The 27334-nt window shown below is 42.3% G+C and overlaps 1 protein-coding gene across 4 annotated transcripts in view; it reads left to right on the forward strand.

Annotated features, from left to right (window-relative positions):
• Positions 1–27334, forward strand: part of LOC111143103 (solute carrier family 22 member 15) — a 79952-nt gene that overhangs the window by 7239 nt on the left and 45379 nt on the right. For all 4 annotated transcript variants that reach the window (XM_022496582.1, XM_022496581.1, XM_022496580.1 and 1 more), the window contains exon 2: positions 7756–7968. In XM_022496582.1, coding sequence (XP_022352290.1) covers positions 7756–7968 — 213 coding nt within the window. The remainder of the gene's footprint in view (positions 1–7755; positions 7969–27334) is intronic.

Consider the following 27334-nt stretch of genomic DNA (forward strand, 5'->3'; position numbering starts at 1 on the left):
ACGTTTGTGTGTGTATGTGTGTGTGTAGTATATATATTTATAGGTATAGGATTATACATGAAGTCAGTGAATAATTTATTACAGAAATTCGACAATATGCAACTGTGGGAGCTGGCTAAGCAGTCCCTGTAAGGCTGCTGTCTTTGTGTCTGCTGTTGGAGCTTGAAGTCTGCAGGGAAGGCAGTCTGGAAGGGAAACTGATCTGGAATCTACTGGAAATGACCAGAATCTGTGTCATTCTCACTGCCTCCAGCCTTGAAGAAGCAACTGTCTTCCATCATGGAACTAAACACACACCTGGCCCAGGAGTCAGAGATGCTGAGGGGACGTTCAGGGGAGCGTGGCTCAGTCGCAGGCCCAGCTGCCCTGCTGCACCAACAAAGTGAGCCAACAAAGAAGTAGCAATGTATGTGAGGCGCAGAAGCACCTGCCCCAGGCTTCTGAACAAGAAAACAAGATGGCTGCTCCTTTGCTTTCCCCCCTACCCGCCAAATCTTGCTTGAAAATCTCTCTTGTGGCCCACCTTAAATAAAAACACACTAGCCAACACTTGGCATTATGACATGGTGTTTATTTTTATAGTTCTATCTAGCTGATCATATCTCTATTGATATAAAATTGTATTTCTCTGCAAATTTACTTAAGTTAAAAATTTTGAATCGAATTTGTAAATGACATATCTGATAAAGGGCTAATATCCAAACTATAGAAAGAACTTATAAAACTCAACACCCCAAAAATGAATAATCCAATTAAAAAATGGGCAGAAGACATGAACAGATATTTTTCCAAAGAAAACATCCAGATGGCCAACAGACACATCAAAAGATGCATCACTCATCATCAGGGAAATGCAAATCAAAACTACAATGAGATACCACCTCACACCTGTGAGAATGGCTAAAATCAACAACACAAGAAATAACAGGTGTTGGCCAGGGTATGGAGAAAGGGGAACCCTCTTGCGTTGTTGGTGGGAATGCAGACTGGTGCAGCCACTCTGGAAAACTGTATGGAGCTTCCTCAAAAAGTTAAAAATAGAGCTACCCTATAACCCACCAATTTTACTAATAGGTATTTACCTGAAGAATACAAAAATGCTAATTCAAAGAGATACATGCATCTTGATGTTTATAGCAGCATTATCTATATTAGTCAAAACGGCCCAAGTGTCCATTGGTTGATGAATGGATAAAGAAGTTGTAATGTAATACACACACACACACACACACACACACACTATGGAATATTGCTCAGCTATAAAAAGGATGAAATCTTGCCATTTGCAATGACATGGACGAAGCTAGAGAGTATTAACTTAAAATAAATCAGAGAAAGATACCATATAATTTAACTCATATGTGAACTTTAAGAAACAAAACCAATGAGCAAAGGGAAAAAAAAAGGAGGCAAACCAAGAAACAGACTTTTAACTCTGGGGAACACACTGATGGTCACCAGAGGAGAGGAGGGTGGGGAATGGGTGAGATAGGGGTTGGGGATTAAGAAAGGCACTTGTCATGATGAGCACTGGGTGATGTACAGAAGTGTTCAATCACTCTATTGTAGACCTGAAACTAATATTACCCTGTTAACTGGAATTTAAGTAAAAACTTGAAAAAAATTGAATCGATTTATAAGGCTATCACCTAAATAATAGAAAATGAACACATAAAACCCTTGGAGGGGTATTCAGATGACCGAATTTTGGGAAAATGTGAGCTAGTCCTGTAATACTTCTTCAGAGAACATTAAACATAGGTTCTTTGCTTTCCTGACTCTGATTGGCTTTTTTTTTTTTTTTTTTCCCTAAAAATTCCTTCCCCTGAGTTTGGTTTCGATTAACCCACTACCAGCCTTTTACTACTGCACTCAGGTGTCACATTTGCAACCTTTTCTTTATTCTCCCATTTGGAATTCCCATCCACTTTCTTTATGTTTCATTAACCTCATTTCTACCATTGCTAATACCGCATTTGTCAAAAATTGGCCTTATGTTTGTAGCTTTGTGTGTATTTGTTGTCCTGACGTCAATGTATTTGCCTAGAAGGAAGTAATTATTTCTTATCCATCCTTGTTATTGCCTGAGGCTTATAATATAGTGTGTTGCAAAGTGTTGTTACTTGCTCAAATTTTTTAAGAATGAAGCTGAAGTAACAGAAGGATGTGGTCAGGTGGTGGTATTCCCATTTTGTTTGGGGTAAAGATTGAGAGAGAGAGGGAAAGAGATGCAGGTTAAATCACTGTTTACCCAAATGCTTAATTTGTCCAAAGTCTTAATTAATGGTTGGAACCAGGATTAGATCCTGTAATTACTGGGTTGTCATCCATCATCATTTTTTTTTTCTCCCACACCATTCTGCAAGGAATTGGTTAACAAAATACATCATAGGTATTATATATATGCAGCGATGTGTTGGGTTTACTTGGAAGGATATAGAAATGTAAATTAGGGTTTCTTTCCTTCAGGAGAACATCATTAACAAATTAGAATTTCACTATATCTACCCTGTTAAATAATTTTATATACTAACATTTCCCCAGTAACAGTGTGGCCACTAAATGGATGCTTTGGAAATGAAGAAGGGAGCCATCAGTATGGTCTGGAGTGGTTTGTTGAAGACTTCAGAAAGACTGAGCTTGAGCTGAACTTGGGAGCTTGGGTTTAAAGAGAAGTGGGAAAGTCATTTCAGATGGCAAACCATAAAATTAGGAAAAAATGTGTACAAGAGAGAATGCCTGTATCCTTGCTACAGAAATTGTGACCCAGACCTGCAGCCTTGTGCTCATGAGAGCTTGCAAGAGATGTGGAACCAGGTCTCCCTCAGGCTATAGGATCAGACCCCACCCAGTAATGTTTGGGGTGCGCCGATAGATACCATTTGTATGGGGCTGTACGGTTTATGGTTGGCTAAAGAAGCATCCCATTTGAACCTCAGAACAGGTTGATTAGATATGAATGAATGAGATAAAGAGATGGACTACTAGTGTTCAATTTCACTGAAAGAAAAGTTGAAGTTTGGAGAGGTTTCGATTTGCTCAAAGTTTACTACAGAGTCTATATGCTTTTCACACTATGTGATGAGAAGTCACATTTGCGGGGATGCCTGGGCGGCTCAGTCTGTTGGCTGTCTGCCTTCGGCTCAGGTCATGATCTCAGGGTTCTGGGTCCCGAGTCCAGCTCCCTGCTCAGTGGGGAGTCTGCTTCTCCCTCTGCCTGCTGTTCCCTCTGCTTGTGCTCTCTCTCTTTCTGACATATAAATAAAAAAAAAAAAATCTTAAAAAAAAAAAAGTCACATTTGGGGATTTAAGTAGGCTAGTACAGAAAGCTGGGATATGGATTAGGTAGCAGCTGGGCCATACAGTGGAGATCTGGAATGCTAGGACATTTATCACTGGGATAGTTATGCGAGGATGTATCCATCAGTGTGTTTTGACAGAGGAGCCTCATGAGGAGTGTCTTAGGGAGCCCTATCTGGTGGCACTGCATGAATGAATTAGAGTTGGGAAGAAATAGGACTCGAGATACCAGTGATTCAGGGCATAGTAACTAAATATTTTAAATTAAAAAAAAAAAAAGTGGTATCAGTAGTCACCCCACAGATATTTATTGAATACCCAGTTGGTGCTGGGCACTGGGCATTTGGTCCTGTTGTCCATGATATGCTTGCTCAGGTCATGCTACTGGCTTAGTCAATTACATAACTGAGTCTAAGTGCAGAAAAGACTAACAGTAATGACAACAATAAAGTCATCTTTGATTTTTCCTGGTTTGTTTGTTTTTTCCTCTGAGGAGCTCTGGCCTCAAAGTTAGATGACTCTCAATCTCATCCTGGTTTTGCTATTAGTGTCATACGTGACCTCGAATGATTCACTTAATTGCTCTATTGTCCATTTTTCCTGCTTAAAACATCAACGTCATACTTACCATGACTTCACAGCGCAAGATGTTGTGATGAGATCATGGATGGGGGATGTTTTTGGTTTCCGGAGTATTATAAAAGCTTATAACACTGTCGATATAAAATCATTTTTAAAACCTTCACTTTTTTTGCGACTTCAAAAATTTCAGTCCCCTGGTGCATGTTAGTCACTTTTCTAAGTATGATGACATTGAAAGGGGGGAAAAGTGCAGCCATCTGGGCACTCATTCTTCCCTGGAGGTAGCGTTGGAGAAGATAATGGTCTATTTGTGATGGGGTGGGCTCCACTCTGAAGGCATGTGGGTGGTGGTTTCTGATTGTGGCTTTCAGGCCCATCTGCTGATGGGTGCCATCATTAGGTAGGAATATGTGGATGAACGTGTGCACCGTTGTCGTAGAGTAACATAAGAGACACGACCGAGAGACTATCTGGACTTTGGGGGGAGAAGCAGGTAGCGCCATCGTGGAGTTCCAAGCTGCATATGCCTGACTCTTCTGGTGCCAGAAGGCCATGGCCCTCGGTGTGCAGTGTAGGTCCCTGGTGGAGGTCACGTGTGCATGCAGGGGAGGGGCGGTCACTGGCAACATTGTGAGGGGTGGGAGGAGGGCAGAGAAGATGAGAAGGTCAAAGTGCTTATTGAGGCAACAGGTTGCTGGGGAGGATACTGATGAACTAAGTATCACTGCTCCCTTCTGTGAATCAGGCTACATATCAGCACCACCTCTTTGTATCTGAACTGCTTTCTTTTTTTAATTTTTAAATTTGAAATTTTAATTCCACTATAGTTCACATAAAGTGTAATGTTAGTTTCAGGAGTGACTCAGCACTTCCATACATCACCTGCTGCTCCTCACAAGGGCAGGCCTGAATCCCCATCCCCTGTTTCACCCATCCCCCATCCACTGGCCCTCTGGTGACCATCAGTGTGTTCTCTATAGTTAAGAATCTGTTTCTTGGTTTGTCTCCCTTTTTTTTTCCCCCTTTACTTGTTTGCTTTCTTTCTTAAATTCCATGTATGAGCCACGTATGGTATTTGTCTTTTTCTGACTTATTTTGCTTAGCATTATACTCTCTAGTTCCATCCATATTGTTGCAAATGGCCAGATTTCATTCTTTTTTATGCCTGAGTAGTCTGTGTGTGTGTGTGTGTGTGTGTGTGCGCGCGCGCACATATCACATCTTCATTCATCTGCCAGTGGACACTTGGGTTGCTTCCACCATCTGGCCAATGTGGATAATGCTGCTATGAACATCAGGGTGCATGTAGTTTCTGAACTACTTTCTACACACTGTAGCTAGTGCTGAGAGTGATGGTTTCCATGAGAAAACACACCTCAGGTTATAGGATCCTTTGAACATTTCCTCTCTTACCTAGACTGTGGCTCATCTTAGAACAATCTGGATAAAAATATGATGTGTGAACAGTTCCTGGCACGTAGTTAGCATCAGAGAAGTGTTAGCTGTTGTTCCTAGTGTTCTATCCTGCACATTTGTTCATTCAGTCAGTCACTTGAGTGTGCGCTACCACGTATCAAGGCCCTGAGGTGTTTGCTTTGGAAGCTCAGGGCTGGATCATACAAAGATCCTGTCCTCAGGGACGGAATGTTTTGGTAGGAAAAATAAGATGAGCAGACACATCAAGTGAAGTGAGTGGAGTGAAGAAAGGGATACGTCTCTAACAAAGGTCGAGCATGGAGCTTTTGAGGGGAGGGGTAGGCAGAAGCTGGAGAGGGCTTCCGGAGAGTTGGAAAGGAAGGCAAGTTGGAGAGGAAGGCAAGATGGGAAGAGGTGGTACCTGAGTTGCCTCTGGGAGGATGGGGAAGGTTTAAAGACTCTGCTGAACCTCGTGAAGTGCTTTCCAGCTGAAGCAAATGGTAAGACCAAAAGCAGAAAATAGCACATTTAGAGAGAAAATATAACTAGTTTGCTTTGCCCGATTGAAGGCTGTGTTCTGAACATGGGTTTTGCCTCGCCTCCAGAGTTCCCTTGCCCCATATTTTTTCATTTCTTTACCCACCAATTAAGTCCAGCAGATTGTAATAAGGAGGGGCAGTTACTAAAACGATGCAAGCGCTCTATACTTAGAGTGGCTGCTAAATGTGTAATCTCTCTGTTCTTGTAATTATTCAGGTTTTTATTTTTACAAACTGATGGCTGCTTCTCCCGAAACTTCCTTAATAGTATGCAGATAGGGGCCAGGAAGCAATAGAAATCCAGAAACGTGATTTCCTTTGCATTCCACAATAAATCACCCATGCAGACTGACCTGTGGTGGCTTGGTACATCTCGGGAGGCCCACTGTCACTCGCCTCCAAAATAGATTGGGGCTGCCTTCTGTCCTCGCAGGCTTTCCCAGAGTGCAAAAATCACACCTTGGGTTTTACATTAGCTTTCCGCTGTGACACGCCATGTCATGACTTCTTTTCTCTTTCCTTGACAGTAATTCCATCATCTGCTTATGATAATTCATTCCGCCTTTGGCATTTTGGCTTATCCACTTAACAGCTGAATATGCCCCTCCAGAGTGATGTGGAAGAAGCTTGGGGTTCCCTGGTGGGTGGAGCTGAAGCTGTTGGCAAGTCTTTTCTTCTTTGTGCCTTAGTCAACACATCCATCCAGTGGGGCTGTTACTGTAGACTGTGGAGAAATCACAGCCTTGTATTTCATAAACACTTGTTCTGCTTAAAGGTGTTTTAAGATGCCAGGTTCTAAGTTAATAGGGGTAATTTCTTAAAATAAGAGTGCCTCACTTAGGTAGATAGTTCTCACTGCAACAGACAAATTCTGTGTTTTCCTAATTCATTTGAAGCTTGAAATAATCATCCAACAATGAGAACTAATATAAATGGAAATTCGTAGCATAAAAAGGCTGCATAGGACTCAACAGCTTATAAACCCGAGTGTGAATAACTATAAGGCCCAGAACAATCAAAGACAAATGGCATATGTGCTCTATAAAGATTTCTTGAATGAATTTTTCCCCCCTTGGGAGAACAACTATGTTTAGATTAAACAATGATTAAGTAGGGCTAAGGGTTATAAAGTGAGTATCTCTTTCTGGAATTTGGATTTCTTTACATCTTACAAGTTGCGTACTGTGTTTTTTAAAATAGTACCTACTCAAGTATATATTATGATTACCTGCTCTAATAAAGTGTTTTCATTGGTGCTTACCCTCTGTATTATCTAGATATATATATTCTGTCTATATACTTTTTCTCTGTAGAGATACTCTCTGTATGTTCTCTCCATATATACACATTGTATGTACTCTATATGATAATGTATATACTCTTTGGATATACTGTGTATATTCTTTTACTATGTATATAACTATATTCTCTCTCTATATGCTGTTTTCTGAGACATTTGACTACGCTACAAAAGACGTAGTTTAGATTGTGAATCCAAGGCCATGATACTCAGGGCCCTGGTGCCTGCTTATCTGAACAGAGGGTGTAGTGTTGCGGGGAGGTAGCTGGAATGTCAGTGTTATAAATACCAGCTAGTAATATCCCCCGCCCCCAACCCTGCCACCTTTGCCAATGGCATTGAACCATCAGTGTGCCGTTTCCTGAGCATTGGAAGTACCTCAAATGCAGGAGATCCCCCTGGAAAAAACCTTGGGTGCTTTACAAGGGGGATTGCTGATGACTCTGTCAGTGGTAGATCAGGAGGAAGCTTCCTTCTCATGTTTCTCTCCTTTGCTTTGATGTGCCCCATTGTCTGTAGCTCAGAGAAACCCAAAAAGCAGGACACAGATCTCATGAGGCTTGTAAGCCTGCTGATCGCGATTCCAACACAGCTGGGTTTGTGTGTTTGCTCCTTCAGCTCTACGTGGCCACCGAGGCCATCCTGATCGCCCTGGTGGGGGCCACACCCTCGTACCACTGGGACCTGGCAGAGCTCCTGCCCAATCAGAGCCACAGCAACCAGTCAGCAGGGGACGACCGTGCACTCGGGGACTGGCTGCTCACGGCCAATGGCAGCGAGGTCCGGAAGCACGTGCACTTCAGCGGCAGCTTCACCTCCATCGCCTCTGAGGTAAGGGAGGAGGGGCCACAGGGGAAACAGAGGCAGGCCCATTCCCATGGCGAGATGCACCTTTCTCCTGGGCCACGTGGAACCACTCATCTTTCTGGTTGATTTCATGTCAGCCCCATCTTCAGGTAGCTGCCTGGTAAATTTGAGAGTTAAAGGAGACTATCCTAGGAAAACACATTCTTTTTCCTTCTTGCTACTAATGGGAAAAGCATGAGCCTTCCCAAACTGGTTAGGTGAAGTAAGACATGAACTCCAGAACAGAGAGTGTCCTCTGAAAAAGTGAATTAAAACTTTCGTTTTTTTTTTCTTACCTACCCCCACGTTAACAAAGAGAGAGAAGTGTGATGGCCATCCACAACACCCACAGTTCATGTGGTGTAGACCCCATGGGGCCCCTTCCTCGTACAACACAGAAGCCAGCGGGTACCACTGCGTGGGGGCAGGAAGTTTTCTTTGAAGGGGGCTCTGTGGTCAAGATGGTTCTGGTAAGGACAGTGCCTTCTAAGCCATCCTGAGGGAAATAAGCTGAGGCTGGATAGTCAGTGAAGGGAAACCCTGGGGTCAGAGGGGCAGGGCTCATGCTCAGGAGGCTAGCATGTGTATTGGGTGTTAAGAAGTGGGAATACTCGGTCCTTTGTGCTCCCCACAAGCTATCCATTTGCCACTGCAAACCTGGCCCAGCCCTTGGACCCCGAGATCCTATAACTATAGGATTAAAGCCTGGTGCGCACAGAGTCTCCAGAACCCTTTCCAGCTCTCAGTGCTGACTGCTGTGCTGGGTAGCTCCTCCACATCCATTTGGCTGCTCCCCTGCACTGCTCCCGGGTTGCTTGCCAGAAGGCCTGCCCGCATCCCATGTCCACCCTCCTTTCTGCGTGTCTGCACATAGGTTTCCCGTGTGTGCGCGTGTGTGTGCATGTGTCTGTGTGTCGTGTGTGTGTGTGTGTGTGTGTCTGCACCATGGTATCAGCTAGTCTTACCCACTCTTGACTGTTTTAATTACCACCATTTGGATGGGACGTGCTAAAAAACAGAAGAGTCACAAAGGCACTATTTGCCTGGCCTTTCCTTCAGAGTTTCCATTTGAAGGAATAATTACTGGATTAATTTTTCAAACTACCACCTCGGCAGTCTTTTTCTATGACAACAGTTCAGTCCTGTCACCCCTGACTCAGAACCTCCAGTGATTCTCCCACTGCACGCAGGAAGCAGTGAGACTCATTCCATTGCAGTGGCATGTTCAAGGCCCTCCCCCCTCCACAGCTTGGCCCAGGCCCCATCTGCATTTCCCTCTTCCTCCCCCGTTTCTCACGCAGGCCCTGAGTGCTTGGCCCACCTGTGTCCTCGGTAGGTAACTCACCTTGGAACATCCTTGCTCACCCTTGCATCCACTATGTCAAATCCTTACCTGCCCTCTAACCGCTCACCTTCACTGTCACCTCGCCTGTGCAGTCCTTCCCAACCCACGTCCCAGAAGAAGTAAAATATGCTTGTTTCCTCTCCAGCGCTATTCTGTTCGCTCTTACGTTACACACTGTAGTTTGTGGTTCAACTCTATTTTTAAAGTCCCTTGAGGTCAGAAACCACGGTCTGGTCATCTTTGTGTCTCGTGGCCTAGAGCAACAGCCGCCCTCACCGCAGGTGCTAACCAGGTACCACCACCGCTAACCTACTGACACAGCAAGTAGCCGTGCGGAATGGTGACCACATGTGGGCGTCGGGATATTTTATAGCCCTGAACCCATTTCATGTTCAAGATAATTTTATGAGATAACATTATTTTCCCCATTTTACAGTTGATGAAATTGAGACCTCTTGAGGTCAGATCAGCTAAAAGGGGCAAAGCCAGATTTAAACCCAGATTTGTCTGAACTCAGAGGCCTATGCTCTTAATTACTGTACTTTTCTGGAACCTATCCAATCCAAATGGGTATATGCATTTCTTGGTTCCTTTCAATAGGTAACAGTAGTCAAAGAACTTAATTTCTTTTTTAATTTGGGAATAATTTCCAACTGACAGACATTTCAACACTCATGCTGAGAATACCCTTACATCCTATAATTTCATGAATCAGTACCACCTCAATTTTCTCTAAGCCTTTTGAAAGTTCCATATACAATACTGTTGTTCTTTTATGCCCAAATACTTTAGCATGTATATCCTTAAAAAAGGGCATTTTCTTATGTAACCATACTATAGCTACCAACTTCAAGACATTTAACATAGATTGATTCTTTTTTTTTTTTTTTTAAGATTTTTATTTATTTATTTGACAGACAGAGATCACAAGCAGGCAGAGAGGCAGGCAGAGAGAGAAGGAGGGGAAGCAGGTTCCCTGCTGAGCAGAGAGCCCGATGCGATGCGGGGCTCTATCCCAGGACCCTGGGATCGTGACCTGAGCCGAAGGCAGAGGCTTTAACCCACTGAGCCACCCAGGCACCCCCATTGATTGATTCTGTAATTAAATAGACCACCCATACCCAGTTTTGTCACTTGACCCTATACGGTCCTTGATGCAGAGGTTCCCCCCATCTTATACTCATTTCCGTTTTAGGGTCACAGGTGACAGTTGTCATGGCTCTTAGGGTCTTGTCACCTTCAGCCTTTTCCTTTTATCAGATTGATGCCTTTGAAGAAGACATACTCCCTCTGTTTTAAAAAATGAGAATATTCTTCATTTTGGTTCTGATGATTTCTCATTAAGGTTGTGTATCCAAAGTCAGAATTGTAATAAGTAATGTTTTATCCTTCTGGATCACGTCTGGGTGCACACTATCCATCTGCCCCTTTTTGGTGATAATTTTGACCATCCACTCCAGGGATTGCCGATTTCTCCCCTGTACAGTTAATAGTCGTTTCATTTCAAGGGACAATCTGTGGAAAATTACTTTAAGAATATGCAAATTTACTATTTCTTTTCAGAACACCCCACCCCAAATTTAGCATCTTTGGATGATCCTTTTGTAAGCCAAGCGAGACTATGGTGGTTTCTTTACTGTAGCTCTTCCTCCATATTTACCAGTTGGCATTCTGCCTTTTTTTTTTTTTTTAAGTGTAATTGACAGATAACATTGTATCACTTTGGGGTGTACGACATGCTCCATATTTGTATGCATTGTGAAATAATCAGTGGTTAACATCCATCATTGTACATAGTTACAAAATCTAGTTAATATCCATCTGTAACTATATATAGTTACACAATTTTTTCTTATGAACTTTGAGGATATAGTCTCTTAGCCTCTTAGCATCTTTCAGATCTGCAATCACAATATTATTAACTGTAGACCTCATGCATCCCCAGAACTTGTTTATTTTATACCGGGAAGTTTGTACCTTTTGAACTCCTTCACCTATTTTATCCACTCCCAGCCCCCACCTCTGGCAACCAATCTGTTCTCTGTATCTATAAGCTTGTTTTTTGTTTGTTTGTTTGTTTGTTTGTTTTTAAGGTTTCCATGGCATTCTGCTTTCAGCTGTAAGCAAAAGCCCTTGTCTGTCTGTATGCCTGCCTGTGTGTATCTGTCTACCTACTTACGTATTTACATATCTATCATTAGTATGTATTCATGGATTCCTGTTCTTTTCAATTATTTATAATTGTTTATAGTCTTTAATTATTTCGATGCTCAAATTTTCCCCAGGTTATCAGTGGGAACATCTTCAAGCTGGCTTTTGTGTCCTTTTTTTTAAAATAAGAGTTTTTATTTTGAGATAATTGTAGATTTACATGCAGTTGCAGGAAATATTACAGAGAAATTTTGTGGACCTTTACCCAGTTTCTCCCAATGGCATTTTGCAAAACCATAGTATAATATCACAGCCAGAGTAATGACACTGATATGGCTAAGGCACAGAACATTTCCATTACCAAAAGGGTCCCCCATAGTGTGTGTGTATGTGTGTGTGTGTCTAGCCACAACCACTTCCTTGCCAGCCTGTCCCAAATCCCTGGTAACCACTAATCTGTTCTCCTATACCTGTGTCACTTCAAGAATGTTATAAAAATGGAATTGTATTGTATATAGCCTTTTGGGATTGGCTTTTCTCACTCAGCATAATTCTCTGCAGATTCTCAGTTGAGTTATATTATTTTAGCTATATAATAAGTTCTGGAATTGGGTAGATTGATTCCTTTTTATTCTTTCAAAATTGTTTTAGCTATTTTAGTTCTTTGGACATTCCATATAAATTTTAGAATAATTTTTTCTATACCTACAAAAAATCTTTTTGGGATTTTTGATAGGAGTTTCAGTAAACCTATATACATCAATTTGGGGAGAACTGACATCTTTACTATGTTTTGTCTTCCAATATATGAACACTATATGTGTTAGAGATTCTTTGATTTCAGTGTTTTGTAGTCTTTAGCATATAAGTCCTGTATGTATTTTGTTAGATTTACACCTAAATATGTTCTTTTTGGGAGTGTCTGTAAATGGTATTATATTTTAAGTTTTGGTGTGCACATGTTCATATTCTAGTAAATAGAAATATAGTTGATTTTTACATGTTCTTCTTGTAACTTGTGATCTTGCTGAACTCACATATTAATTCTGGGAGGCCCTTTGGGATTTTCTAGATTATCATGTCAAAAATGTCCCTTTCCAGTCTGTATGCCTTTTATTTCATTCTGTTGCCATATTGCTCCCCCTAGAACCTCCAGCACTATGTTGAATGGAGGGTGAGAATGGACATCCCTGCGTGTTTCCAGCCATAGGAGGGAAGCTCTGGTCTTCTAGCGTACAGTGTTGCCTGTAGGTTTTGTAGAAGTTCTTTATTAAGTTCAGGAAGGCCCCCCATTCCAATTTTTTTTTTTTATTTTGAACATGTATTGAGTTTTGTCAAATAAATCAACTTGTAACTTTCTGCATCAGTTGCAATGATCATGTGGGTTTTTTTTTTCCACCTTCTACTATGGTGGATTATCGGAATTAACTTCGAAATATTGAACCAGCTTTGCATCTCTGGATGGTATATCCTCTTTATATATTGCTGAATTCTATTCGCCAATATTTTGTTAAGGAGTTTTGCTTCTGTATACATGAGGGATATTGATCTGTTGTTTTCTCCTTTTTGTACCTTTGTCTGGTTTTGGTGTCAGGGTAGAATTGGTGTTCTTTAAATATTTGGTAGAACTCCTAGTAAAATCATCTGGGCCTTTTTTTTTTTTTTTTTAGATTTCTTTTTTTGGAGTTTTAAAATTACGAATTCAGTTTTCGGACAGGTTATAGGGATATTTAAATGGTTTGTCTTGAATTGTGAATTGTGACGGTTTGTGCTTTTCAAGGAATTAGTCCACTTCATGTAAGTTGTCAGATTTATGTGTGTTGAGTCGTTTACTATATTTATTATCCTTTTGATGTCTGCAGAGTCTGAATCAAATCTCCTCTCTTATGCCCTGATACCGGTAATTTGTGTCTTCTCTTTCTGATTTAATTACTCGTCTGTCATATAGGTTTGCCAATTTTGGATCTTTTTAAAGAACCAGAATTTTGTTCATTGATTTTTTTCCCTATTATTTTTCTATTTTTAATTGCATTGATTTCTGCTCTTACCTTTAATCATTTCCTTTCTTCTGCTTGCTTTGGGTTTCTTTTTCTTTTTTAGGTTATAAACTTGGTAGCCTAGATTTTTAATAAGTCTTCTTTAAGTGTTTAGTGCTATAAATTTTCCCCTCAGGACTGCTTTAGCTGTGTCCCACAAATTTTGAGATGTTGTATTTTTATTTTCATTTAGCTCAATGTATATTTTTTCTCCTTATGACTTCCTCTTTGACCCGGTGATTATTTAGAAGCCTCTTGTTTAATTATCTAGTATTGAGGGATTTTCCTCTTAACTTTCTGGTTTTGCTTTCTAGCTTGATTTCATTATGGTCAGAGGACACTCTTTATGATTTCAATTCTTTTAAATTTGTTGAGGTTTCTTTTATGACTCAGGATGTGGTCTCTCTTGGTATATGTTCCATTGATGCTTGAAGCAGTTGCTGCTGTTGGATGGAATGTTTGATAAATATTACTTAGATCCTGGTTGGTTGATAGTATTGTTGATTTCTTCTGTATACTTCCTGATTTTCTGCCTAGTTATTCTAGAGATTGTTGAGAGAGGAGTATGTATGTCTTCTATTATTACTGTAGATTTGCTGGATTTTCCCTTATACTACTCCCAATTTTTCCTTTATATATTTTATAGCTCTGTTGTTTAGTCTATACATTTTGGTGATTGCTATATCTTCTTGGTGGATTTACTTTTTAAAAAATAATTTTGTAATATACCTCTATGTCCCTGGTAATTTTCTATGTTCTATGAAATGTGGTTTGATACTAATCTAGCCACTCCTGCTTTCTTCAATTAATGTCATTAGCATGATATGTATTTTTGCCCTTTTTACTTTCAACTTGCATATATCATTATGTGTGAAGTTAGTTTCCTGTAGACAGCATAGAATTAGGTCATTTTTTAAAAAGATTTTATTTATTTTAGAGAGGGAGAGAGAGAGTGCACACACACAAAGGGGAGAGTGGGAGGGAGAAGCAGACTCCCTGCTGAGCAGAGAGCTCAACGTAGGACTCAATTCCCAGATCCTAAGATCATGACCTGAGCCGAAGGCAGCCACTCAACCAACTGAGCCACCCAGGTGCCCAAACTGGGTCAAATTTTTAAATCCATACCATCACTGTCTGTCTTTATTTGTGTTTTTAGATAATTTACATTTAATATAATTATTTATATGCTAGAACTTACCTCTTCCGGGTTTTTGTTTGTTTGTTTGTTTTCTATTCTCTGTTTTTTCTTTAATTTTTCCTTTTTGTATAAGTTACTTCAACATTTTTTAGTATCTTATTTTCACTTATTTGTAGTATTTTTGAATGTATCTCTTTGTATAGCCTTCTTAGTGATTGCTCTTGGCATTGAATTATATATACATAACTTATAACAGTCTACCAATGTTGTCAGATCTCCAGTTTGAGTGACATACAGAAATTCTACCTCACTTTACATTCCTTTGCCCTCTTCTGTTTATAATTGTCCCAGATATTTTCCCACATACTTTTAGAATGACATTACACAGTGTTATAATGTTTGCTTCAGCCATCAAACATCATTTAGAAAACTAAAGAGAAGCAAATCTGTTGTATTTACCTCAACTTTTCCTTCCTGATGTTCCAAGATCTTAGAGAACCTTTATTAGCCACTGTTTGAGAGTAATTGTGATGGTGACACATTCTCTTAGTTTTCCTTCATCTAAGAATATCTTGATTTTTCCCCATCTCTTGTTTTCATTGGTAATAAAATTCTTGTTTGACAGTTCATTTCATTCAGCATTTAAAAACTCCGGGTCCACTTTCTTCTGGCCGCCATGATTTCTGATGAGAAATATGCTCTTATTTGAATTGTGTTTTTCCTATAGGGAAAGTGTCACTTCCCTCTTGATACTTTCAAGATTTTTTAGTGTTTTAGTCACTAATGTTTAGAAGTTAGATTATGATGTTTCTTGGTGTGGATTTCTACAAGTTTATCCTCTTTGGGATTTACTGAGCTGCTTAGAGCTAAGGTTTATGGTTTTTGACAAATTGAGACATTTTCAGCTATTATTTTTTCAAGTACCCTTTTTTTAGCCCATCTCCCTTTCTCCTTTCCTTCCAGAACTCCAGTGACAGAAATATTAGTTCTTTTGTTATAGCCCCAAAGAATTCTGAAGCTTTGTTCATTTTCTTCTGTCTGGTTTATCTTTGTATTCATATTGGATATTTTCTGTTGCTTTATTTCCAAGTTTATTGATTCTTTCATCTGTCCCTTTCATTCTGCTCTTGAACCTACTCATTTTTTTTTTTTTTTTTTTTTTTAGTTCTAAACTTTTCATTTTGTTCTTTTTAAAATATATTCTCTTTATTTGGTGAGACTTTCTGTATTTTCACTGAGTCTATTTTGTTATATGTTTCGAGCCTGTTCATAGGTGCTCCTTGATGCATTATTGTGATGGCAGCTTTAACATCTTTCTCAGATAGTTCTAACATCTCCAGCATCTCAGCAGTCTTTTTTTCATTCTACTTTGAGATTTTCCCAGTTGTTGGCATCACGAATTACTTTTGTTTGAAACCCAAAGTTATAGGGATTATGTTAAGAGGTTCTGGGTCTTAGTTAAATCTTCTGTTCTCGGACACAGCTCTGGCACGGAAGAGGGGAGAGGTGCCTTGTTACTACCTTGTGGTGGTGGAGATCCAGTCTCCCAGGTGCTCACACTGAACGGTGTGGTGGTGGTGATGGTATGGAGGGTTCCTCACTGTAGGCAGCAGGAATGAAAGTGCTGGCTCCCTGCTTGTCTTTTTCTGACACATACAAATGGAGTGAAGTGGGGTGACTTGTTACTGCCCAGCCAGGGAGGGGGGGGATATTTAGGTTCTCCACTTAGTCTTTGTTCCTGTGAATGGGATTGAAGCCATTGTTCTTTTTGGGTTTGTTTTTGTTTTGCGGTGATGAATGGCTGGCATAAAGCAGTTCTTGTCTAAAAAATGTTCTGTCCTGCTGGGCTGCCCCTTTCCTGGGCCTTTGGAAAGGCCCTACCAAGTGTGCTCTTGGTAGGGGCTTCTTTTGTTGTTCCTATTGGCATTTCTGAGTTGTTGTCTTCTCCAGCACCAAGTCTAGATCGGTGCTAGATCGGTATGTGAGGCAGAGAGAAGCCCAGGGACTCACCACTGGGTCATTCCTTGGGTCCCGGGGTCCTAGCTGATCTTCTCTCCATCTTTCAGAGTTGTCTTATGTTTGTTTTGTACGTGATGTCCAGGGTTTTTAGTAGTATGTAGTAGGAGAAATAATGAAAAGTACATTTATTCCGTTTTCCTGGAGGTGAAAGTCCTCCTGTGTCCTTTTGATGTGCCCATCACTTTTAGGTTTTTTGAGCACTTAAATAATTTTTGGCATAAAAGATATTCTAGATTCATCTTTCATCTCCCCTACTCCAACTGTGGAATTAGCCATTTCTCCAAAAGGCCCTTGCTCTGTTTATTGCCCTCATAGGATTTTGCAGTGGGTGAGAGCGGTAAGTCTGCACCTCCAACAAACCCATTACCACATTACAATGAAAGATCATATTCTGCCACATGTAGAAACATTTATTAACCCAATTCTTATTATCAGAGAAGCACAGAATAAAATATCTTGCATATTTTAGAAGTCCTAGCTCTGTGGTTTTATTGGTGTTCTGAATACTGTTTACACAACAGGTCACTACAGAAAAACTCCCAATTTTCCATAGGGAGGTACTGACACTTCCTCTCCCCACCAGATGCAAGTAGACAGATTCTTCCAGAATTCATACTGTCTCAGGACCAAGGAGGGAATTTAGTCTAGGGCATCACTCCTGTATAAAGAATACAGAGCACCGTGGATCATCTCACAAATTCACAGAAGGGCAGTGAATGTCTCTAAAATATATTGAGCTAATTCATGTATGTTGGGTGTCTTTAATTTCACCAGAGATTGCCCATTTTTTTTTACAGTCATCATTGCTAGTCAGCAGGCCACTATTTTAATCAGATAGAAGCAAACAAGCTTGGCTGATAGAGACTGGGATGATGGAAGTCCTTGCAGGAGCTCTCTGTGGAGAATGGGCTTTCTAAGAGAAGGCCAGCTGACCAGCACTGGACAGCGCAGCCTCAACTAGAATGCTCCTACACCAGCATGGGAGCTAAGTGATGTTTTTGCAGAATATCCCACAGTTTGTGCTTCATACCTTCCGGAGGTAAATCAGATCCCATAGCAACACTGTGCTTCAGCACAGCAGACCTCAGTACATTTCAATGGCATTGAATTAAATTAATACTACTGAAATCTATAATTGGGAGCCCTTTTACCTATTATCAGAGGGACACCATTATTAGTAAATATTCTTTGAGCACCTACTGCTTGCCTGATGCTAGAGAAAACCTTTGTGCCAGCCAAGGAGGGAGAGTGCCATCAGACCCAATACTCCAGAACAGCGGGAAAGGGCACCCTGGTCCCCAGGCCACGTCCTGTGCCGGCACGCAGGGGCTCACCCATTACAGCACTCGACTGGAGACTCAATATGGAGGCAAGGGAGCCCAGAGACTGCTCTTGGGCTTACTGCTCCTCTTACTGCTCCCCAGATAAAGATTGGTAGATGCAGGAGACATAGGATGGAATAGCTTTCCCAGCAAGGGCTGATGTTTAAAGCAGCTGTGAGAAAAAAAGGGCTATGGGCTAAAATGGCCTCAGCTTATCCTCCTGTCATGTCTCCCTGATCACAGCTGGGGTGCATCTGTGAGTCACTGTCCTTCTTGCCATCTGGCTTCTTTGTCACACTGGCACTGTGTATCTGTCTCCTTCCCTCCCTCCTCTCCTCTCCCTTGCTCTCTCTTTTCTCTCCTTTTTTCTCCTGGTCCCTGTCATTTTGTCTTTTGGCACCTGGGTCTCTCTTCCCACACCTCTCTCAGTCTGAGTCTCTCTGGATTTCTCATCTGCCCCCCATTTGTTTCCCTCTGCCTTTCTCTGTGTTTCTGTCTCACTCGCTTTCTCTGTCCTGCCTTTCTCTCTGTCTCTTTCTCCCACGTTATTGCCTCATTCTCGGTGTGTGTCTCTGCCTCGTTTTCTCTTTGTCTCTCACTCTTTCTTCCCCACCCCCTCACCCTCCTCCTGTTACTCACCTGCCCTTTCTCATTCCCGAGATGCACAAATACTTGGATGTATATGCCGCTATCCATCTGGATCATACGTCTGTCATTACAGATTGATCGGGGCCCGCTACGTTCCTCCCAGGGTGGAGAGGCACACTTCGGGCCCCCATCCCATCTGGAGGTCAGGCACTTATCCACCTCGGGTGGATCTCAAGGCACAGATACTCTGTGCAGACAAGGATCCTCAGTCTCCAGCAGGTGCCCCAAGACGTGTCCAGAATGGCGGGTGCAGGTGGGGGTGGGGTGGTCCAGCTACACAGCTGGGGATGTCTGCACACCACTGCTCTGTGGAATCTCCAGGGGGTGCTCCACGGGGATGCTGGTGGCATGATTTGGGGTGAGTTATGTTTGGAGCCTCCCGGATGCTAAACCAGCTGCTTCCAGCCTGTGTGGGTTCATGATGTTTTGCGAGGGTGGTTGTGGCCTGCTGCCCACTCTGTGGTTGGAGGGGTACAGACAGAAGCCCACGGTCCCCTTGGGATCCTTAGCGGCAGTGAGACCAATCTATACCGAGAGCTTGGGGCTGCAGATGAGCTTCATGAGGCTTGGTAGGGAGAGGACAGGGAGGAGGCAGATAACCGTGACTACCTTTTCATTTGGTCTCTTGTGAGAGGCTTCTCCCAGAGACCTTCCCCACTTGCTGCTTAGCATGTCCTGCCAACAGCCCTGAGCTGTAAATGAAACAACAGGCATGAAGAGAATTTAAAGAATTTGCCCTAAATCACATATTTAATAAGTCGCTGGTCTGGGTTCAGTGAGCTCATATTTTTTCTACTACCTCAGTGATTTTCAGACTTTTTTACCCCCCCATGACAGAAGCCTTTAGGTTTAATGATATCTCAGCTGGGATTTCAGGATTTAAAAGAGCTAGGTGCGGGTGCCTGGGTGGCTCAGTGGTTTGAAGCCTCTGCCTTCAGCTCAGGTCATGATCCAGCAGGGAGCCTGCTTACCCCCTCTCTCTCTGCCTGCCTCTCTGCCTACTTGTGATCTCTGTCTGTCAAATGGATAAATAAAATCTTAAAAAAAAAAAAAAAAAAAGAGCTAGGTGCTTCACTGCTGTCAGTGAAGAGGAGCGGGGTCTGGGGCTCCAGGGTCCCCCAGCAGCTGCCAGCCATCCTGGGCAGCCCGGAAGCACCTCTGTGCAGAACAGGGGGAGGAGCTTGGCTCCTCCTGGGAGGAGTGGGTGCAAGCGTGGGTCAGTGGATTGATGGGAACGAAGGTTGGCCAAGTGACTGTAGGACAATGGCACATGAGCAAATAAATACCTACCCTGGGCTGCCCATCACCTGTTTGGATTTGCCTCTGACACAGTGAATTCTAAGGAGGAAGGGTAATAGTCATGATGTTTGTTGCAAATGGGAACATACCAGAATGTGTGGGCTCAGAGTAGCTGGTGATTTCCTCAGTGTCACACAGTAAATGGAGGAGCCTGGCCACAGATTCCTGGGGCATGTGACTGAAGCAGAAGGAAAGAGGGAATGAGCCTACCTGTGAATCTGTCACTCCACAGCTAGCTTGCCTTCCCCCAGGTGATCATGCAACTCACAGGATGTCTGTTTCCATCCTGTGAGGATCCTGGCTAGCAATTCCCCTCAGCTCTCCAAAAAAACCCCCCATAAAGCAAAAACACACAAATACTACCAGAGTAGTAATGATCTCATTAAGCTTTAGTAATTGTCAAGCCCAAAGAAACTTGGCAGTTTACTGATAGAACCAAAAATAGCCAGGGAGAGTGAGGTCTGACAAGCTGCAGCCCCCGAGCTCCATGGAGGTTTGCCTGCATCGGGCTCAGCAGCCCGCTACCCTGCAGGGGCCGGTGCCACCCACGTCTCTCCTCAGGCAGACCCAAGAGGATGCTTGTCTGCTTTACATTTTTAGTGCAGAGCTCATCTTTTCCTTAGTCATTGCATTTTATTTCAAGGTACAAATAAAGTGTCCGGCTCACGTACCCTTATGCCCAGCACGCAGGGTGTGTGAGCCCTGTGCGAGTTCCCGCACTCTCCTTCTGCCGTGGACATCGAAGCCCTGTGTGAGCGCTGTTCCAAGTCCTGGAGTGGTTTAAAGCAGGTGGTATGGGCGGCTTCCAAGTTTCCTGCTGCCACTACCGAACTGACAGGAGCAGCAGTGGTGGGGGAAAGAACAAAGAGAAGGAGGCTCAAGGAGCCGCTGGGTCCAGCCGTGCCAGGTGGGTTGTTCCTCAGCCCCCACCTTTTTAAGGGCTGCTCGTCTCTGCACCCTCCGTTGAGCTCATCTTTGTTTCAGTGGATGTGGTCCCCAACCAAACCCTTCATGAACTTCTAGCATTAATTCAGTTTTCATGACCTCTGTAGTTCCTCGGGATCTTCTTCAAATTTCTGAAGCGGTGGCATTGAAACTGGCCCTGGAGCCATTGGTAGCTTATCCATTAATTGGTAAATATCCTTAATATACAGATGCGTGGTCTATAGACACTATATGGTTTTTATGGAAATTATTTAGTATAAAATGAGAGTTAAAAAGAAAGCAAGTGTAAAGCCCATTGACCTCTCACATAAGACCCCTGGAAATAAGTATCAAGATAGAGCCTATAGAACCCTATAGTTGAAGGAGATTGTGTTAAAAACGCCTTTATTAAAACTACCTCCCCATAAGCTGCCCCCCACCTGCCCCTTATTACATTCAGGTCAGGGCTTGCAGAAGTTATTCATGGAGGGTTTGGGGAAGGGTGAATAAAAGGTTATGTAGATATGATTAACTTGGTATTAATGCAAAAAAGAACTCCTCTGATCTAGAAGTCTTGACTATTTTAAAATGAGCTAATAGCCATTGGGGTGAATTTATGTAGCAAATTGCTGTCTGCCGTATTCAAATTATTCCCCGAGCTCTGACTCATTCAGAAAGTACCAAATATCACAGAGGCACACAATTATCATGCTTAATTAATGTTTGCAACCAAAAAGAGTAAGGTTGGAATCTTTAATATCGTCGTCGATATTGAAGAACTGAAATTGACTGATTATTATCTTGAGATTAATATATTTCCCCAAGCCATACCCTGGGGTCAAAAGACCGAGTATTAAAACTATTTGAAAAATTCACTGCAATAATGGCTTTAGGGGCTAATTTTTTTTTAATGTCTTGCTTCCTTATGCCAGTACCACTGATTGTTATAGCCTGCACACTTCACCCATTAAGTGGTAATTCAGAGTGACAACTACATTGAAATGAAGCAAGTTAGTTAATCACCGTGAAACCATCCCTGAAATGCCCCGTCCAAGCACTCCCGAGTCACTGGATGCCTCTGATTACCTGATTTTCTCCTGAAGCGAGATCTTCCCGTATGAAGCGGTGAATATGTTTACGGGGCGACAGGACGGGGAAGGGCTGCAGCTTGGTTGGGCTTGTTATCGAGCCCCGAGAATCTTCCAGAGAGCCGTAAGCGGTCTGCTGCTTGCGTGCAGATTCCCCGAGGAATGGCCTGCAGGCGTGCGTCAGGGACACCGTTACTTGCTTGTTCCAGCCCTGCAGCCTCGAGACACGGACACGCTCTGGCCCTTGTCCTCCGACTTGGTTTTCACCAAAGCAGGACTGGGGGTGGCAAAGAGCTCCGTGCGTTGTCTGCCCGTTCTGCTGGGCTGTCTGGTCTGCTGCAGGGGAGCTTCCTTTGTCTTCCTTCTTCTTTAGGATCAAGTGGGCTCTGCCATGCGGTCTGTCCCCCACCGCAGGGAGGTCTGAGTCGGGGCTAGTGGTGGGCCGCAGGCTCATGAACAAGTTCTCCTTTAGGAGACACCCAGCAGCCATGCCAGGGGCTTGGGTGCCCCTCAGACACCTGCCATGGCTCCCACCTGGCTTGCCGGCTCCATGATGCTCCGTGGGTTGCTGACGGCACTGTTCTTCCTGCTCCCTGCTTCTCTCAGTGGGGTATCTCTGGGCCCGTGAAAGGGCTTGCAGGGGCCACACTGCTTCTGTTCTACAGGCTTTGGGAAGTATGTTTCAGGGGCACAGATGCTGCCTTTCTAACCAGAAAACTGACATAGTTCTGTGGGGGCTCTTTTTCTCTGTAGCTTTCTTTCTCATTAATGTAGAGGCGAAAGATAAAGCCAGAGGATTCTAGATGTCAGACAGAAAAAGGAAACCCCTCTGATTCCAGATCTCCCTCATTCTTCCTGTCGCGAGAACAGCCCTCAGTGGCTCCCGGGGATGCGGGAGGCAGTTCCTGCCCTGCCTGTCCACAAGCTCACGACTTGATCCACGAGGTCATGACATTGAGCCATTGGATGTGAAGATGCCTGTAAACCAGAGCCCTCACTCTTGTTACAGAAAGAGTTCAGCAAACATTTCATGAGTGCTGGCCCCGTCTCGTAAGCATTCAGATGCCAGCATGTCCGAAAGAAGGTCACGCCATTGTACGTGAGAGACAAGTCAATGTGTAGCTCACTGAACACCGTATTTGAAGCAAAAATAGGGAGCTGGCAGGATGGAGGACGTGGTCAGCTCCAGTGGGTCAGGTAGGGCCGGGGAGGGTGAATAGGAGTTCAATGGGGACAAGGTGGGGCTGGGGGCACAGCCTGAACCGAGGGCAGCCAGTTCCTGGAAGTGTCACACAAAAGTGGGGTGATGGATGTTTGCCTTCCCGTGGGGAGCTTTGCCCTCCCCAGGGCTCTGCATGCCAGTGGCCTCCATTATTCACTTGTGAGTGAGGCGTCATTCGCATTCACCTGCTGTGGGCCCAAACAAGGACAGGCATGCACAGCCTCCTCAGGAAGGGAGAGGACCACTGCTTGGATTGCTTAGGGTGCACGGTTTTTATTTACCATGCATTCTCTCTTCCGTTAGAGTGGTCTGTGGCTACTGCATGTTTCTCAACTCTTGGTCCATGAAATGTCACCATACATTGGTGGGATGCGGCAGGGGAAGAACACACAGTTCAGGTCACAGGAAAAAACTGAAGCAGAGCCAGACAGCTCTGTGACATTGACAGAGCTGTTGAGAAGTTGCTCAGGCAGAGGTTGGATATGTGTCTGAATTCTCAAGAGTTCATTTAAGGGGGGGTTCCTCATGCTTTTTCATCTCTTTCATGACCCATTTAAAGAGCATCTCATAATCTGTATTCCGGTGCCTTAGGGAAGGGATAGCATCATGCTGTTCAGCAGAGGGAAAAAAAGCAAACAAGCTGGGGGGTGTGTTTTTGTGCTATGTGGGTATATGAGGATGTCAAATAGTAATAGTAGTTCAATTAAAAATATGGAAATTTGAGGGGGGCACCTCGGTGGCTCAGTCGGTTGAATGTCTGACTCTTGGTTTCGGCTCAGGTCATGATCTTATGGGTTCTGGGATCGAGCCTGGTATCTGGCTCTGTGCTCAATGGGGAGTCTGCTTGAGATTCTCTCCCTCTGCCCCACCTCTCAACTTGTGCATATAAAACAAAATGCAAATAATAATGTGCAAATAATAAAATAAGATAATAAAATTTTTTAAATGTGCAAATAATAAAAAAACAAGATTTATTTTAATTAATTTTAAATAAATAAGACTTGTTTTAATTAATTAAATTAATTAATCTTTTAAAAATATAGAAATGGTAGGTATTTGTGTTTAAAACCTATACTGTGGAATGTGATAAATCCCTCTCCCCCCCAAATAAAACACTTTGGAAGCTAATTTTTAAGTGCATTATTCAGTTCTCTGCACTCCTAGCCTTCTCGTGTTCCCAAGCACAAGGCCCACGTGGTTTAGCTAATTCAAGCATATGGTACTCAGAGAAGGTGGTTTTGAGACCAGTGTCCACATTGGGCGCAGGCTCCCTGGTTTATTCTAGGGTTATTGTGTCTGAGCTACAGCTGCGTCATCTATAAAATGAGAAGAATAATAATAATACCTGTTATAAAGGTGGTTGTTGGGATTAGGGGAGAATATTATGTGAAAGTTGGTTGTTGTTGTTTTTTATACTGTATTTATTTTTGGGGGTGGGGGAATTTGGGGTAGAACATTTTATTTTTATTATTTTATTTTATTTTATTTTTTCATAGATTCATTGTTTATGCACCACATCCAGTGCTCCAGGCAATACATTCCCTCCTCAATATCCACCACCAGGCTCACCTAAGCCCCTACTCCCCTCCCCTCCAAAACCCTCAGTTTGTTTCTCAGAGTCCACGGTCTCTCATGGTTCATCTCCCCCTCCAGTGGTTAGTTTTTAATTATCTGGTTGTAAGGTGATGAGCCTTCCCATTTGATATATCTCTGATACATAGTTTTCATCACTTGGATGTTAATTTTGTTTTTAGGATTGTATAAGCACACAGTCCACTTTAAAGCATTAATTAATTTTTTTTAGATCTCCCTATTTCTGCCATTTCAGAAAAGCTACTGCTTTGACTTCTGACATTTCCTTAAAGCTGAAGGTTTGATGATTTCAAGGTAGATGCTAAAAGACATTTTGTTACTTTTTTTAGAACTTATCTTCAAGCTTCACTCAGTCTGTGATTGATATATTTGGTGTCAAATAAGAGCTATTCTGGACAGCTCAACCCACGTCTCGATTTCCAGCTTGAATCCATTCTCTTCTCTGAAGCCCCCGCCCCATCCAGGCTGGTTTGGATCACCGTAATGACCTTTGACGTGTCTGTTCCACTCTCTGTGTTGTAGCTGGAGCACCTTTTCTTGACATCCAGCTACTTTACAGAGGTGCCGTCTTATTCTTCGCGTCTGAGCAGTAAGAGTCCAAATATTTAAAAACCTGGATGCTCTCCTCCTACCCAGTCAGTAGTCAACACTCTTCACTTCTGCTTTCATGCCTTTTTTTTCTTCCTTAAGAGTTGGATGGTTCTGCACGGCACCTGGCTCTGTACTCAACACCAGCATTTGCCATATCTGTGTTCCTTTCATCTTTTATTTTTAAGACACTTGCTGCAGGTACCTGATTTTCCCTCTGGTCTGCTTTCTTTTGATGAGTGAATGATTGTGCCGATGCCTTTAGTTCCAACCCCCCTCAAATCCTTTTTGAGAATACAGTATAATACATGCCCGGCTTATGAACTTAATGATTCTGATAATCTTATGATCAAAAATACAGATGCTGGTTACACGATGAAAATAGATTTAGCTAGGTCATCCTGAAAGTATTTTGTTTTTCTGTTCTTCCTCTTCTGTTAATGTATGGGGAAAGAAGATTTCCAGCTTTTTCAATTTGCAAGTGATTTTTCAATTTGATATGAATTACTATAAAAAGGACATTCTAGCTTTAGAATTTGGCTTGTCATTTAAAAAAATAATAGGAAAGTCATCCCTTTAATAATCTCTTGCCACTTAAGTGTTTGAATGACTTATAAATTTATGAATTTTACAATTTAAAGCCTCATAAAAAGTACATATTTCAAGATTGTAACAGTCATCACATTTAGTTTTATTATATTTTAGTTTCCAATGTCCTGGTGATATCCTGGTTTGGATTTTACCTGGGTACTAAGTATCGACCACAGGGACAAGAACATGTGCTAGCAATTGAGTCTAGTCTGGCGGGTGACCTCTTTCCAAAAGTTTAAAAGTAAGTAATTCCAGTACATCTTTTGAAATACTACAGGGATCACTGTCCTAGTGTATCTTGTCTGAGCCTTGACAAAATAAAACTCTTTAGATCACGTAATAGGTATGTGATAAATACATAAAGTATATTTGAAAGGTTTTAGAAGTTGGAAACAAAACTGTAAACCGAAATCTCACATGTTGGGGGATGGTGTACATGGAAAGCTGTTTGTAAACATACTGTCCTAAGTCCTTGACTTGACGTTTCTGAATGCACCATGCCCAGTTTACCTGGATTAGTCAGCGAGTTCTGCATTAGTCAGGGAGTTCTTTGCATGCTTTAATTTGCTTTTTTTTAAATTTAACAATGGCTTTAGATTTTTTTGCCCATTCCTGAATGTATTCCAGGAGAAGTAGGAAGTGCATTACCCCAGTCAGCATTGGCATGAAGAACAATTACTCGAAATTACTTTGACACATGAAACTGGCAGCCCAAGAATCAGAATTTGGAATTTGCCAGTCAAACATCCCATAGGCTACTTTTTCCTAAAACTGCCATCCAAGTTGACAGGTTTCTGGTTGTTGGAAGGATGATTATTATGGCCTTTTTCATGGATTTGAGAAGTTCTGCAGATGTGGTCAACAGAACAGTTGATTACTGGCAAGACACATTAGCCATTTTTTATTAAATAAGCAGAAGACAGATCAGTATGAGCTTAAACATCTTGGCCATATAAACAGACTAGCAAAAATTGAGGTGCAGGATAATCAAAGCTAAAGGTGCTGGCTACATTTGAAAGGCATGCAAACACCAAAGCAGACACTAACACCATGAAAAACATAAAAAGAAGTTGTTTGAACTTCAAGGTATTAAAAATGAGTACAGTGAGGCCTTGTTTATTCACCATTGTAGGAGAAGGAATACCCCTGTGACAAACACATCCTCCATTTTCTAGGCCAACCATATATCTAATATTTGATTATTTTTCAACCAGAAAAATGTCATCAGACATTTCTCACGAGTTGAAAATTCCACCACAGAACTGTCTATAATCCAAAATAATTAATTTTTCACAAAATAGAATTTCTCCTTCAAATTTCAGAACTCTTCTAATCTCTTTTATGTGAAAATTTACAATATACTTTACCCTTTTCTATACAGATCCTT

This window comes from Enhydra lutris, unplaced genomic scaffold (genome assembly GCF_002288905.1).
Source record: "Enhydra lutris kenyoni isolate GAN:26980312 unplaced genomic scaffold, ASM228890v2 scaffoldscaffold9, whole genome shotgun sequence".
In the NCBI taxonomy this organism is placed as follows: Eukaryota; Metazoa; Chordata; class Mammalia; order Carnivora; family Mustelidae; genus Enhydra; species Enhydra lutris.